Consider the following 15976-nt stretch of genomic DNA (forward strand, 5'->3'; position numbering starts at 1 on the left):
TCTCAAAAGTGACAGCACGTGTGATTTGTGGATTACTATGATAAGCGCGAGTGGAGAAATAGGCGTTTATTTATTCATTCTCAGTGTTGAGAAACGTAGCCTTCATGTGTTACGTTATTGTGTTAATAATAACTAAAGTAGCTTACCTAATTATGTTACATTTATTTTGTATGAAAACTAGCGCGTTCGTTACTTATGGATTAAAAAGTAGATCCTCTCTCACGGACCAGCCCGTTCTCATCCCAAGGCGTCATAGTACTGACGCTGTTGACATTTCGTCTGCATCAAACGCACATGGCACCCTTTATCGTCAATATGAGACGCAGATAGATATGAGCCAGAAGGCGCCTCCTAGCGGTCTAACCCTAAACCTACCCCAGAACTAAACCTACCCATATCCTGTGCGTGTCATATTGACGCTAAAGGGTGCCATGTGCGTTCGATGTAGACGAAATGTCACAAGGGTCAGTATGTGACGTCCAAGGATGAGAATGCGTTGCACGGACGCACGCACACAGAGAGAGAAGATAATTGTAAAATGAAAAATTGACGGGCTAAGTTTAAATTTTGTTCTTGCTTGTTTTTTTTCTGTCAAAATGTCAGAAAGCATTTTGTATTATCCATCCGTGTTTTTAAAATTCGTTAAATGACGGACGTTTTAGCCTACTGTTAACACAGCCCATATGTCGGATTCGTCTTATAGCCTACTTGTTATTATGTTTAGAATAAGTGATTCGTTATGCTATAATTGGACTCCTGTCTATTCATTGTCAACTGTTTTCTATAAATATGTTTGTATTGGCTAACATTTATTCAGTTAATGCGTGTCCTGTTTAAAATGTGCAATGTTCAAACGCAAAGACAGCACGTCACAAATAAAAGCCCTTTTCCCTGTGGTATTTTTTAGTATCATATTTGGATATTGGAATAATAAATTAAGTAGCCTATCCTATACACAATGTTCCTATGGGTTTTTTTTATACTGTTTTCTAGGGGTTTCTTAATTTTAGACAAGTTGACCAGCACACATTATATGCAATGCAATATAATGCATGTGTGTTTTGGAAAATTGATTTTTATTTGATTATCATAAAAATGTGTTTTCTATACAGAGATATATCGACATCGGTAAATATCGGTATCGGCCATAACAGCAATATTAATATCGGTTATCGGAATCGGCCACAATTTTCACATCGGTGCATCACTAATTTTATGAAATGTAGTGGAGTGAAAAGTATGTTAATGCTTTGTAATTTAGTGAAGTAAAAGTTTTCCGTTTTCCGTAAAAATACTCTGATAAAGTACTGATACTTGAACAATGTACTACTAAAATGTATAAATATATACTTAAATGAATAGTTCTCTTAAAAATGAAAATTCTGTCATCATTTATTCACCCTCAAGTTGTTTCAAACCTGTGTGAAGATATTTTGAAGAATGTCGTTAATCAGACAATTGATGGACCCCATTGACTTCCATAGATTGACTAATAGATACACTATGGAAGTCAATGGGGTCCATCAACTGTCTGATTAACGACATTCTTCAAAATATATTCTTTTGTGTTCAGCAGAAGAAAGAAACTCATGGGTTTGAAACAACTTGAGGGTGAGTAAATGATGACAGAATTTTCATTTTTAAGTGAACTATTCCTTTAAGTAGCTACAGTAACAAAGTAAAAATACTGTGCTGTTCACTGTTTCTTGCATCAAAAACAGTCATAATTTAGTTTGCCATGACCCTCTTTGACCTTTAGAATTGAATCTCTCTGAAATACTTTGATCACCAGGGCACATTTGACGACTACCTTGAGCAGTTCCTGTTGTTCGGCTACGTGAGTCTGTTCTCCTGTGTGTACCCGCTGGCTGCCGTGCTGGTGGTACTGAACAACATCACTGAGGTTTATTCTGACGCCTTCAAGATGTGCCATGTTTTCAAGCGTCCCTTCTCAGAACCAGCCGCGAACATCGGGGTGTGGCAGGTGAGAAAACCTCAGGAGAAAGTCTCACTTCCAGAAGAGATGATCATTTCTGTACTTTAAAGAAGGCTCAAGAGACACAGAACATGTACATTGCTATAGAAAGCAGAGGACAATCTGATAAACTTCAATATTATAACAGTCAATAATAGCCCATATGAGTCATAATAATAATGGAATTTGTAATCTGGATTTATGTAAAAAAAAAAAGGGCTATTATAAATATACATTAGCAGTAAAAAATTGGCCCACACCTACTCATTCTTTAAAGGTACACTACACACATTTGTTACAGTATTTATGTTCGAAAGTTTGGGGTCTGTATGATTTTTTTTTTCTTTGTTTTTGAAACAAATCTCTTATAAAAATAGTAAAAAATGTGAATTATTATAATATATAACTCATATTTATGTATCTAATGTCCACTTGTATGCATATGAAAAATATTTTTAAGAATTTAAAGCTATTAGATTGAAATGTCTTTATGATCATAAGAAGCATGCGGTTAAGTCTGTCACAATACTTAAACAATGCTGTATTTTACACACCAGTGTTGTTTTAGTATTATTTATAAACTATGATGGTATTTATTAATATTTTGAATAAGCTTTTATTTTTATACTTTCAGTTTTTACTTTAGTTGAGTTTAGATTTTCAGCAATTTTGTATGTGCCTTAATGATTTTTATTAGTTATTTTATATTTCTATTTCTAACAAAAATATTTCTGTTTGCATTTTAGTAATTTTAGTACTGCAACTTCAACATGTTTAATTTTTAAGTTTAAGATTGTCATCTAATGTTTAGATTTTATTTTATTTCAGTTATATTTCAATTACGTAAATGATTTTTTAAAAGTTTAAGTTTTAGTTAACAACAATAGCACTGTTACGCACACACACTATAACATTTAATAACCAAATAACATAATATTTGGTTATAAAACTATAACCAAATAACATTTGGGCTTTTTATTCTTCCAGTTGGCATTCGAGACAATGAGTGTTATCGCCGTGGTGACCAACTGTGCCTTGATTGGTTTGTCTCCACAAGTGAACGCGTACTTCCCTGAATCAGAGACTCAGCTGATCCTCGTTGTGGTGGCGATAGAGGTAACATATTCTCTCCTTTCCTCACAACATGACCTATAACCCCCTTTTGCAATGGCCCAAATTATCCATAAGGTGGCATCAGTGAGCTGCTTTCCCTTCTGTGTGTATATGAGTGTTAAAGGGTGCTAAACTTGGCTGTAGTCCTTGTTTCCTTAACCGCCATCCTAGTGGTTTGGATAATGCAGGAAACATAGTGTGCTAGACATTGTCAGATTGTGTAACAGAAGAATCCAGAACCCCACTACCGTGAAACTCCAGTCCATATGGGTTAACATCAGAATTAAACAGGAAGTTCAGTAACTGAACCAAAGCATGGAGAGAAACACACACTCGCACACAGACACACACTAGAGACGGGTGTTTTTTGGGAGAGAGAAAAACAGAACTCCTGATATTCTGTGTGATCCTAGTGGGGATCTGGGGAGGAATTCATTGTGCCATGTCTTGTTTTCCGCTAATTAAACTTCGCAGTAATCACTGGAGTTGTAATTAGGCCATACTGATTCACGCACAGCATCAGTGTACCATGACAGAATTTTAAATAAAACTCGAAACCAGGAGTGTTGAGGGAATAGAAAAGTCTTTACAAACCTCAAAAGTCTGTGTGTGGCTTTGTTGTTTCGTTCTGCAACATTAAATCCAGTAAACTTTATCCAAATTGACTGAAGTCAGAGAGGATGTGCATGTTAAATCAAAAGCAAATGGTAGTGTTGGTCAGAAATTGTAATTCAGATTGATTGGATTGAGTTTGGCCGCTGTGAATTGATTTGTTTAGGGCTGGTGCAGCTGGGATACGGGTATGCTGGGAACACAGGGCGCACTGCTCTAAATCAACAGTGTTTGTGGGTGATCGTGTGGCTACGCTGTTTCTCTGACGTGTTCTATTCATTTCCTGTGAGGATCATGACGCTTTCAACCTTTGATGGTGGATGCTACAGACATAATATATATATGGGCCATTCTCCAGAATTGGTGCAAACTGCTGTCCCACAACCAAAAAACACATTTAAAAAAACATTTAAGTATTCAAATTTTAGATGTTTACAAAGATCATTCTATTATCTATTGAATCCCACAATAATATTTAAAATATCAGTAAGCTTAAAGCTGCATTCCGTAATGTTTTTGGGTAAAAAATTATCCAAAATAAATTTGAGCAAGTACATAACCAGCCAGTGTTCAAAACTATCAGCTTGCCGTAGCTCGATTCAAAATGGAAAGCTTGTAATAATGTTTTTAATTCCAGTGGTACTGGTGGATTTCCGCGGGAAATTCGAGCATGTCTTTGCGTCATTACGTCACATCTGTACACATAAAGAAGGAGTCTCGGCTAGTAGGCTATATTGCGAGTGAGGATGTCGGAGGTGGAGATTTATAGCCTTTTCTCGCAGCACTTGATATAATTAAACTTATCAATTTGATGGCAGACCAGAAAGGTTCAAATGACAATCACCAGTGACAACTGGAGATTCACCCGAACAAACGCGAAAGACTTCGGAGAAAAAAAGAGACTGCAACCGGCCCATGCGAAAACAAGGATAAATATCGAGAGGGCATTAAATGTAGTCACGCAGTGCTGATGTTGTTAACATTAACAATTTGAGAACAAAGTATAATTTGCACGGTTTGACGTGATATGATAAGCGATCGTTAGATTTAATCAGCGTGATTTACTGCAATGCTTTTTTCCCCTTTGGTCAGAACAAAAGTGGATGTTACTTCTTTACATCCCTTAAGATGAATAAGTCCTTAAGATTCCTTAAGATTCCACTCCTTAATATCTGTAAAGATTCTGTCTCATTAACCCACTGTACTGTGTGTATGCGCACATTTGTATGTCTGCTACATACAGCTCTCACAATAAGCTGCAAGCAAATCACATTCTCTGTCTATTATGCAGGGCGCTTTTCAAGGCTGTCTTTATATATTTTATTGAGTCTGTTAGTTCATTAAGTGGATTGGCATTGGATCAGCATAAGCGGATGGGGGGGAGGTCTGGCTCTTCTGGACTGCAGAGCACTGTCTGATGTATAGATTCTTTCAGAAGTAGGAACAGTGTTTACTACTCATTGTAACACAATATCAGGTGCGTTCATGCCATGTCGTAATTACCATAATGATTCTGAACTGTAAAAAGCCTTCATGTGCTTGTAGAACATAGTACTTAGTAATTACAACGTGTAAACATGTTATTTTCTGAGAGCTACGGCTTGTACCACATGGCCGCTGCAGATTTAAAGTGTGTTCTGTTTGAAGCGGCAGACCAATGTATGACGTCTAACTAGTGCGAGAGCGATTCGAAAGCAAACAGAGCTTTATTTACGGCAGGTATGACGTCACTTTGTAGGCCAACCAGCAGTTAGCATCACACTGTTTCCCTCGACAAAACCCCAATAGGATTTTCCCATAGGCTTTTGGATTATTGCTAAAAACAAGCTCTGTGGTCAACAAAAGTGAATGATACTTGCATGTTTTGTCCATCATGATAATTATCACAGATGAACACAACTTTTATTAATTTTGAAGCCTAAATGCAGTCGTCAGAAGTAATAAGCTAAAGGTAGGCTATAAACGGACTACACCACGGTCGCTCGACTTCAACGTCAAGATTCCAACAACTCTTTCAGTTTTTATCTAAAAACATTTTCCCCAAACTTTTTTTAGTTCGAATAGTTTATAAGAGCACAATTATATACATAACGATGCTGTAAAAGCTGACTGAGTTGACCTTTTCGGCGTGATGACCTTTAATCTCTTCGACAGCCTCCCATTTAGCCACTTGTTGGCAACCGCCTTTTTCAAGACATGTGACAGCTTAAAAAGATCACGAGTGGGGTAATATTGATGTATTTTATGTCGTAGAATAGAATGTGAAAGTGTCTTGAGCTTGTGTTCACCACAGACCTTATTTCAGCCATTTAAACAAAACCCCATTAAAAAAAACCATTGACTTCGGGACGATGGAAAACCGGAGGAGCTAAAATGCTAACTCGCTTACGCGTTTTGGCCTACAAAGTGATGTCATACCTGCACCCCTCTATTACGACATGACGTGACGCAGCATATACAAAGGAACAAACACAGGAAAGACAGAACAAAAAAAACGTCAAAATAAGAGTCTTGGGTCTGTTCACACAGAACACGTTTTTCTATTCCACTGCACTTCCTTTCTATTGTTTTTCAATGGAAATACACTCTAGACCAGGGATGGGCAACTTCGGTCCTGGAGGGCCACTGTCCTACATAGTTTAGCTCCAACCCTGAAAAAATCACCTGCCTGTAATTTTCTAGTAATCCTGAGGACCTTGATTAGCTTGTTCAGGTGTGTTTGATTAGGGTTGAAGCTAAACTCTGTAGGACAGTGGCCCTCCAGGACCGAAGTTGCCCATCCCTGCTCTAAACGATGTGTATCTCGTGTCTTTTGTAGTGTCTCGCGCATGACATGCCCTTTTCAAAAAACAGCACTCAAGTTATAATAGGTTCGACTTTTTAAAAAAACGTGTCTTTTTTCATTCCACTGACCTGCGTCTCACGTTTTGTACTTTAAAAACGTGTTCTGTGTGAATGGCAACCTTAGGGCAGAAAAAACACAGGCAAACCATTGCAATAGTATGGCATTAAATTATCATTAAGGCATGAAATGATCAAACAGGATGGTTCATAATTACTGTTGAAAAACATCTTCTTGCTATTGAAGCTTGTTTCCACACTTAATAAAAAAAAGAAAAAAAAGGTAATTGTGACATCTAAATTCTGACTTTTTTTCTCAGAATTGTGATATATAAATATATAATTCTGAGAAAATAAGTCAGAATTGTGAGGAAAAAAAGTAGCAATTATCTTTTATCACTTAATATTCAACAATATTATTGATCTATTACTGAACTTTTTTTCACACTTTTTTTTATCATCTACCAGGTAAAAATCATAAGTGTGTTCGTTTTTAAAAGTAATAGCGCGTCTTACCTCAAAAAGCCACATGATTTGAGATGATATTAATGTCTGTAGTACAAACAGTGTAGGATTAGTGTTTAATACTTTAAGTGTTTAATACCCTAGGTTTGAGCCATTGTAACAGATATTCTGTAGGTCTGATGGTATTTAAATATAGGAAAACATGGATTTATTGTTTTTTTGTTTCATAAATGAGAAAATCATCCAAAAAAGATTAATGCAGAAATAATCTCTGTGCCCTCAAAGGTCATCTTTTAATGATGGGTAATGCAAATGTTCACTCGCTTTGTTATCTATTCTTTACTTTGCTTTTGTGTGCAGTGTCACTGGCTCACGGTGGAATGAATCAGAGAGGTTTGTGAGTGTGTGTGTGTGTCATTGCTGGTATTTCTCAGAGCTATGACTGCTGCCTATTTTTGGGCCATTCGATACTCAGGTAATTACACGATGACATGCCTCAGAGAGCAGTAACTAGGCAACAGTGTAGCCACGGTGACAGGAGACGGCTGAGGATCAGGAAGAACTGAAAAGCTTGATGGTAGAGAGGATGACTGACCTCTGAGAGAGAGAGAGAGAGATAGAGAGATTTGTCTACAAGCAAATGCACACACGTAATAAAGTAAAACAATGATTTTTCAAACATTTTGGATGTTTTAGGGGCGAATTCATTTTCAGGGGCAATTCAGGGGTGTAAATTGCTCAAATGCAATGTATTGCTTTGACTAAATAAATAACTTACTAACTTAACTGAATTTTAGCTTTAAAGTAGTTATACTTTTTTTTTATACTTGTGTAAATGTATCTGTTATGTATGGAAGCTTGTTTCCGCCACTGAATAAAAAGTAAATAAGGCAACTTTTTATCTTACAATGCTGACTTTTTTTCTCATAATTACGTCATATAAACTCGCAATTGCAAGAAAAAAAGTTAGAATTGCGAGAAAAAAAGTCAGAATTGCGAGTTTATATCATTATACTTCGGGCCCTGTTTTAACAATCTAAGCGCATGGTCTAATGCATGAATGCAAGCAAGCGCACTCAGGGCGTGTCCGAATCCTTGTTTGCTAGTTTAGCGACGGGAAAAATGATCAGCACACCCGGCGCTTGGTCTAAAAGGGTTGTCCCTATTCTCTTAATGAGTAATGGGTGTGATTTGGGCGTAACATGAAATAAACCAACCAGAGTCTCATCTCCCATTCCCTTTAAAAGCCAGTTGCGCTCGCGCCATGGCGGATTCGCTATTTACATGACAGAATTTGCAAGCGGAAAGACTGAATGCTTCTCCAGAGCGCAATAGTTCAACTTGTGCGCGAGGTTAAAGCACGCAAGCAGACCATCTACGGGACAAGCCGGATTCCACCATATCTTTATGTACACAATATTAATCTTTTACATTGTAATCCTTTTATTTTTAATATTTGGCATGTTTGTGTGCTGCTGTGCATGTCCCTGTGTGTGTAATAAGCAGTGTAAGCACGTTGTGGACCCGCCTATAGGCTCACATTACTAACACGCTCTTTAAATAACAAAAAAAAAATATTGCACAGTCTATTTCAGTTGCCTCAAAATAGCAACGCTCCAACAATGCGCCTGAACACATCTCGTTTTCAGACCAGCATGACCATCGGCGCATAAATAGGCCAAATGCATTTGCTATTTAAACAACGTGGCGCAGGACGTGAAAATGATAACTGCATCGGGCTGAAACTAGCAAAAAACACTTGCGTCGCGCTTGGCGCTGCATTGCGCCGGGTGTATGATAGGGCCCTTCATGTTTAAACACTATCTACATAAGAGCCAGCGCCAAATTCCCAAAGGACTGAAGATTCCCAAAAGATAAAGCTGTACATGAGCGCTAAACAGCCGGTGTTGGACTGGAGCTTACATCTCAGAAAACGTCTAATTGTCAAATAGGTACCATGTTTATATTTATATATAAGTCGCATATATGAGGTCTAAATAACTACATTCTTGCATAAAAACACTTAAAACTACATTCCGTGACACAACAACAGTAGTATTCGTAAAATAATGGTGGTTTGCTCGTTTGCCATGACACTCTTTTTGAGAAATGCTGCAAGCGGAGTGATACAAAGGGTGAAACGGTTCCCATGGTGATACTGGTAGAATATCGCATGGCTGGAAAAGGCTCTCAGCCAATCAGAATTGAGAACCAGAACAAACCGTTGCATAAGGGATAATGTACATACAGCCGTTGCAAAATGGCAGCAGATGCGTTTGTATGAAACGAGAGAGCGAGTCTGCGGTACCGGATGACATCATTAAATAATGTACTCAAAATATTGATTTGAGTTTTAATATTTTATTCGCTTACTAAATCGGGGAATAACATACCGCTGGATGGCGCAGAATCAAGTATTCCACAGAGCCGTGTAATAAAATAGAATAAAACATGAAAATATCTTGAGCTTGTGTTCACCAAAGATCTTATTTCAGGCATTTGACAAAAACCCATTCAAAAAACCCATTAACTTCAGGATTATGGAACCGGAGGTGCTAAAATGTTAACTCGTTTCTGGGTTTTGGCCTACAAAAATACATCATCCTTGCAGCACGTTGCGGCACGTTTTTGTAATTTGACATTGTGTAACATTATTATCCTACTATACTATATCTAAGAATCTCTCATTGTGAACTTTGCCATTATCTGCAGCATGGCTTTCTACGGGAATATTTCAAAGAGCGAATACGGTTTTCATATAATCTGATTTGACTGCGACTGTCTAGATGTCAGTGGTTAAATTAGCAATCGGTCAAAATGAGAGTGTGTGTATTTGTGTACACCCCACCCAATTAGTGTTCATGTTAACAGGCTGACAGGCTCTTCCAGGGCTGTTTAACTGAAGACTGTTATGTTCCATGACTCCCTAACCATGTCTGACATGCTGCAAGATCAGATGTGTGTCTCTCTCTCTCACGTCTTAAAGAGGATGACGGCTAGCCTGGAAACACTCTGACACCTCTCCGACACGCATATCCCTCCAGTTCACCGGTCACACATGAGATTGGTCACCAACAGGCTGAACAAATCAATGGCTGTACCATTTCCTTTCTCACAATTCTTTAGTTATATACTACATTGCAATACAATGTTGTCTTTAAAATGAGTGAAATTTCATGGGCAAAAAAGGTCCACTGTCCATTGTCAATAATGTAATGATGCATAAAGCACAGTTCACTCAGAAGCCAAACAGCTTTCTGTTGGTCAGTGCGCTGAATATGTGTGACCAACTTGAATCTGTTGTGAAATTTGTGATTCCAATCGAAATGACTGAATTTCGCGAAAACAGCAAACAAAAATTTGGAGAACAGCGGTAAATGTGACCACACCCCTTCCTATTCTATTCTATTCTACTCTATTCTATTCTATTCTATTCTATTCTATTCTATTCTATTCTATTCTATTCTATTCTATTCCAGTATACCCCTAATGAGTCTCTTCTTTTATTGTATAATTATAATAGGATTTTATTCTATTCTATTCTATTCTATTCTATTCTATTCTATTCTATTCTATTCTATTCTATTCTATTCTATTCCAGTATACCCCTAATGAGTCTCTTGTTTTATTTTATAATTATAATAGGATTCTATTCTATTCTATTCTATTCTATTCTATTCTATTCTATTCTATTCCAGTGCACTCTTAATTAGTCTCTGGTTGTTTTTGATATTATAGCTCCTTTAGTAATAAGGTTTTATTATTAAGGTTCTGTTTACCTATTCTATTAAATATATGTCTGTATTTGTGTTGTGGCTGCACTTTGAAGAATATCTGTAGTATTTATACTTTAGTATACTATAGTAATATACTTTGAATTCTATTCTATTCTATTCTATTCTATTCTATTCTATTCTATTCTATTCTATTCTATTCTAATCTATTCAGGTGTACTCCTAATGAGTCTCTCTTTGCTTTTCATAGTATAGCTCTTTTGATAATAGGGTTCTATTCTATTCTATTCTATTCTATTCTATTCTATTCTATTCTATTCTATTCTATTCTATTCTATTCTATTCTATTCTATTCCAGTGTACCCTTAATGAGTCTCTGGTTGGATTTGATATTATAGCTCCTTTAGTAATAAGGTTTTATTAAGATTCTGTTTACCTATTCTGTTTGTCTGTATTTGTGTTGTGGCTGCACTTTGAAGTACATGAGCAATCATGATTCTATTCTGTTCTATTCGAGTATACTCCTAATGAGTCTCTGTTTGCTTTTGGTAGTGTAGCTCCTTTAATATTAGGATTTTACTACAAGGATTCTATTCTATTCTATTCTATTCTATTCTATTCTACCCATAATGAGTCTCTGGTTGAGTTTTATTATTATAATAGGATTTTATTATTTTCCATTCTATTATATTTCAGTGCACTCTTAATTAGTCTCTGGTTGTTTGATATTATAGCTCCTTTAGTAATAAGGTTTTATTATTAAGGTTCTGTTTACCTATTCTATTCTATTCTATTCTATTCTATTCTATTCTATTCTATTCTATTCTATTCTATTCTATTCTAGTGCACTCTTAATTAGTCTCTGGTTGCTTTTGATAGAACAGCCCCTTTAATAATGTGATTTTATTCTGTTTACCTATTCAAACAATTCTATATTTGTCTGTATTTGTAGTGTTGCTGCCCTTTGATGTACATCTGCAGTCATGATACATTTGTTTGTTAAAGACAATTTTTTCTCTTGGAGAAAAATGTGACTACAGAAATAATCGGGGCTTTGTTCTCTCATTATATCAGATGTAAGATTCTCAGTGTCTGCATCACACCCCCTCTCTCTTGCTCTCAGACAGCAATCAGGCTGAAGAGAGGGTGGCATTTTCCACAGTTCACGCTCAAATGCAACATCATTTTGAGTCACACTTCTGCACCTGCTCTGTGTGTTTTAAGCAGTGCCCTGCAGGAGACTGTGCTTGTCTGTTACTGATGTACTGTTGTGATAAATCACTGATGAATCATTCAGTCAGCGCTCTCAAACCTCTGAGTTTAGAGTCCTTTTTTAGGCTTGCTGATGGAGATTTGCTTTTAATGTAGTTTTTAATTAATTTTAGATTTAGTTTTAAAAACACGGTAGTTCTATTACAAATCCTGGTGAGCTACTTACCTAGTGTCAGGTTATGGGTATGTGAAAGGAGCAAGGACTCAAGTGCAGGACAATGGGTATTTAATGGTAATAAAATAAAACAAAACAGACAACAAAAACTACCCCGAGGGGGATGACTTGACTTGACTTGACTTGACACATGGAGAATAAATAGGGATCACAAACAAAGCAGGTAATGAGGGAGGACAGGTGGGCCAAATTAACCAATAATGAGGTAACAAGATGGTTAGACAATCGACAGGAGAGCACATAGCAAAAGGAAACACATGACAATCCATGTGCTTACACCAAACGTGACAAACACATGAGCCGCAAACACAATCACCAGCTATGTGCCCCAACAAAAGAAGACATGAACACGCAGCTAATGAGAACACTCATAAGCCACGTGTTCACACAAAACATGACAACATGAAAGCACGCAGCCAGTAAAAGACACAAGCTGCATGCAACACAGCACAAGACAAAACATGACATGAAAGCACATGAAACGAGGCACACAGACGAGACAAAACAGGAGTGTCAGGGCTCTGTCCCAAAACCAAGAAATAGACGACAGAAGTGACCAAATTTAACCAAATTCTAAAGGTGTGATAACATTTACCGATGTTCAGTGAATTTTCACAGGCGAAATCCAGTCTTTTCAATAGCAATCTGCACAATCTGTCATTTCTTGTGAGGCCGAAATATTTCCGCAGACAGATTTTGCATCAGGTTCAAGTTGGTCACGCAAATTTGCCACAAACACATTAAAAAATTGTTTTACTAACAACTTAAAATCCATTTAATTAAAAACTGAAAAAGTATGGAAATACATTGCTCCATTAAAGCTGACAATTACACCCAATATTTGCATATGCTGTGTTTTTATTAGCCTATCCCATTATTAGCTTTGCAATATGCTAACATCAGACTGGAAGTAGTTGTGTAAATTAAGACTTATGTGAGCCTTACATGAGGAATGATGTTTTTGTTATATACATACGAATTGCTGCTTCACAGCCGCATTTATGAGGTTCAATTATAATGCTGCATTAGAAGCCTTATGTAGGAAGCAAGCCAAACTCACTAGGTTTTGGAACAGCAGGGTTTTGTTATTAATTGACATTCAAACTATTTCTCAAAAGAAAAAAAGTTTTCAGTTAGGCAAATTAACATGCAAAGATTTGATATTTGTCAACAAGTGAAACATTTTTGTTTGATTTTTCTTTCATTTAGGCCTACATAATTTGTTTTATGTCACCATTATTATTTGATTTCTATGAGTTTCTTAGTGTAAGACAGTAAGAGGACAGTTGAGGCTCTGCCATGACTCCTTAAGATTTACCTCGATTTCGACTTTTCCAGGACGAGTCGCTCGTGTTCAGTTGTCCTGAGGTTTCCTCAGCCAACACAGCAGTAACTCTGAAGCTGATGCCCTGGGCTGTTTCCTCAGCCTTTCTGAATCTGGGTTACTCCGGTCTTTAATAATTACCATACGTTTGTCTAGCACAGGATGAGGCAAGGTTTGTTGAGTTCATTTAGTCAACATGTCATTTTACATTCTACAAAATGTTTAATGATGCTGCGACTACTTGTATATTTCATGAAGTCTAGAATATAGAAATGAAATATTCAAATTGTTATTAGCTGTGGAGTAAACACATTTAGACTGGTATGAATGAAAATGAGGTGAAAGGGTGGTTTTCCAGCACAATAAAGCTAAAGTTGCTGTCATACTTATGGATCATTTGTGTTATCATTCAGAGCCTTAAATAATGACGTTAGATATGTGTGTGCTTGTATGGTAAGTGTCTCAAAAGAGCGATTTGGCTTTTTGTGTATTTCCCAACCAATATCAAAATAATCAGCCTTTCACTACATCATTTATAATGACATAATTCTGTCATCCACACAAGAAAAGCAGATTTTTGCATTGCGTTTCACAGAAATCTGGTTCCATGAGTCCCAGCTTTAGCTAATGTCTATTCTCTGGCTTTAAAGTGTTGACATTGTTGACTGTTTATTGATATCTGAGCTAAACTACTCCATCCGAAGCAGAGCTGGTACATTTTCCACATTAGTCAACAATAGTTGACTAACAAAGCGATTAAAGACAGATGCAGTTTATGTTGAATTTTGTAGACCATCATCACTTGCATTATTTGTATTTATACGAGAGCTAACAACAGTTTGCTGCATTTAAGAAATGTTTAAAGGGTTTTACTCACCCTCAATGACTCACCTTCATGTTGCTTCAAATCCATTAGACTTTCGTTCATCTTTGAAACACAGATATTTTTAGAGATTTCAATCCCTACAAATTCCACATAATCAACACTTTGACACCTCAAAAGGTTTATAAAGACGTTTGAAGAGACACGATTATATGATGAACAGATTTCATTTAGACTTTTATTCACATATAAACATTGATCAACGCACACAGAGCACGTCGAATATGGTAAATGGAATGTCAAACGTGCTTGCTTGACATGTTTGACCTTCTTCAAGAACCAGTAAGGATTGTTGCATCAAAAACACGGTTGTGCAATATGTATGTGCATTGATCAGTGTTTATATATGAATAAAAGCCAAAATGAAATGTGTTCAGAAGACTTAGTGCTAGCAATGTGCTAAAAACAGAAAAGGTTCACACAGATCAACGAAAACTTCGAGACGATTAAAAGCGCTGTATTATGCATGCCAGGCCAGTAGTTGGCGATGTCAGTTTGTAGAGAAAAACTACGCGCCTGTAGACTGCAATAAGTCATGTGCATGATGTCACTGTTTTCACAAATTCAGGTTTTTATAGTTTACACGGAGACAATAATGTTATCGTTTTCAAAAACGTTAATTTTATGTATTCAGTGCACAACGTAAACATTTCATGTTCAAGGTCAGAATTTAAAAACAACCAGGATTCCCTTATATTAAAATAGTTTAAAGTGTGCAATTCTTATTTATACATTACCTAAATAAACTCTTTAAATCACACAAAGGTGAATAGTGAGCCTGTTTCAGAGGCAGTGGGCATGTGGTGATTCATTTTAATACACTGGAGCTGCAATGACAGTTGACACTCTGCCAGCAGCATTCATCTCACTAATGTGGTCTTTGAAGACATCGAGAGCCATAAAGTTCATCTAGCCATTCAGTATGACTGAAATATGTTCCCTTTTGATTTCACGTGTCTCTGTTTGTCAAGAGAGGTTCTCAATAGAAAAAAAGCCTGTCCATTAAATGCAATTGATCTGTCTGGAGAGTGTGAGATGTTAGATTGCAAGTATGGATTGCTAAATAAACCCTCAAACGAATCATAAAAGAATATCCGAGGTGTATTTAGCACTTGCTTATAATTACAGAGATATGAAATGAAAGCTGTGTTTTAAACTTGTCTTTTTCTGTTTATTGCAGCATGTTCTCCTGGCCTTCAAGTTCATCCTGGCATTCGTCATTCCAGATGTTCCTAAACGCATCCAAGTCAAACTAGACAAGCTGGAGTTTGAATCCCTAGAAGCTCTTAAGAAAAGGGTGAGTACGTTTGTACATGTGCGCATATCTGTAGCATGCAAACAGGAAATGGGTCCGTTCAGTGCAAATAGCGACTCGCGTACATGCCTCTGTGGACTTTACAGAGTCAACAACACATGTCTGCATCAACAGAAGCGGTTATGCGGCAACCATTATTCCTCTGCTCAGAGAGGCAGAGAGCAGCATTAACATGCTTTCTGATCATTAAATGATCCAGAGAGACCTTTGTACATGCTGAGAAGCTCTACTGACATACAGAGTGTGTTCAGGTAGTGTTTGCTAATG

The 15976-nt window shown here is 36.9% G+C and overlaps 1 protein-coding gene across 1 annotated transcript in view; it reads left to right on the top strand.

Annotated features, from left to right (window-relative positions):
* ano10a (anoctamin 10a) overlaps positions 1 to 15976 on the top strand; it is a 48193-nt gene that overhangs the window by 19138 nt on the left and 13079 nt on the right. Inside the window, exons 11-13 of the mRNA XM_084088599.1 lie at positions 1793 to 1984; positions 2963 to 3091; positions 15575 to 15691. Of these exons, the coding sequence (XP_083944725.1) occupies positions 1793 to 1984; positions 2963 to 3091; positions 15575 to 15691 (438 nt within the window). The remainder of the gene's footprint in view (positions 1 to 1792; positions 1985 to 2962; positions 3092 to 15574; positions 15692 to 15976) is intronic.

The sequence above is a fragment of the Abramis brama genome, assembly GCF_963993115.1.
Source record: "Abramis brama genome assembly, chromosome: 17".
Taxonomy (NCBI): domain Eukaryota; kingdom Metazoa; phylum Chordata; class Actinopteri; order Cypriniformes; family Leuciscidae; genus Abramis; species Abramis brama.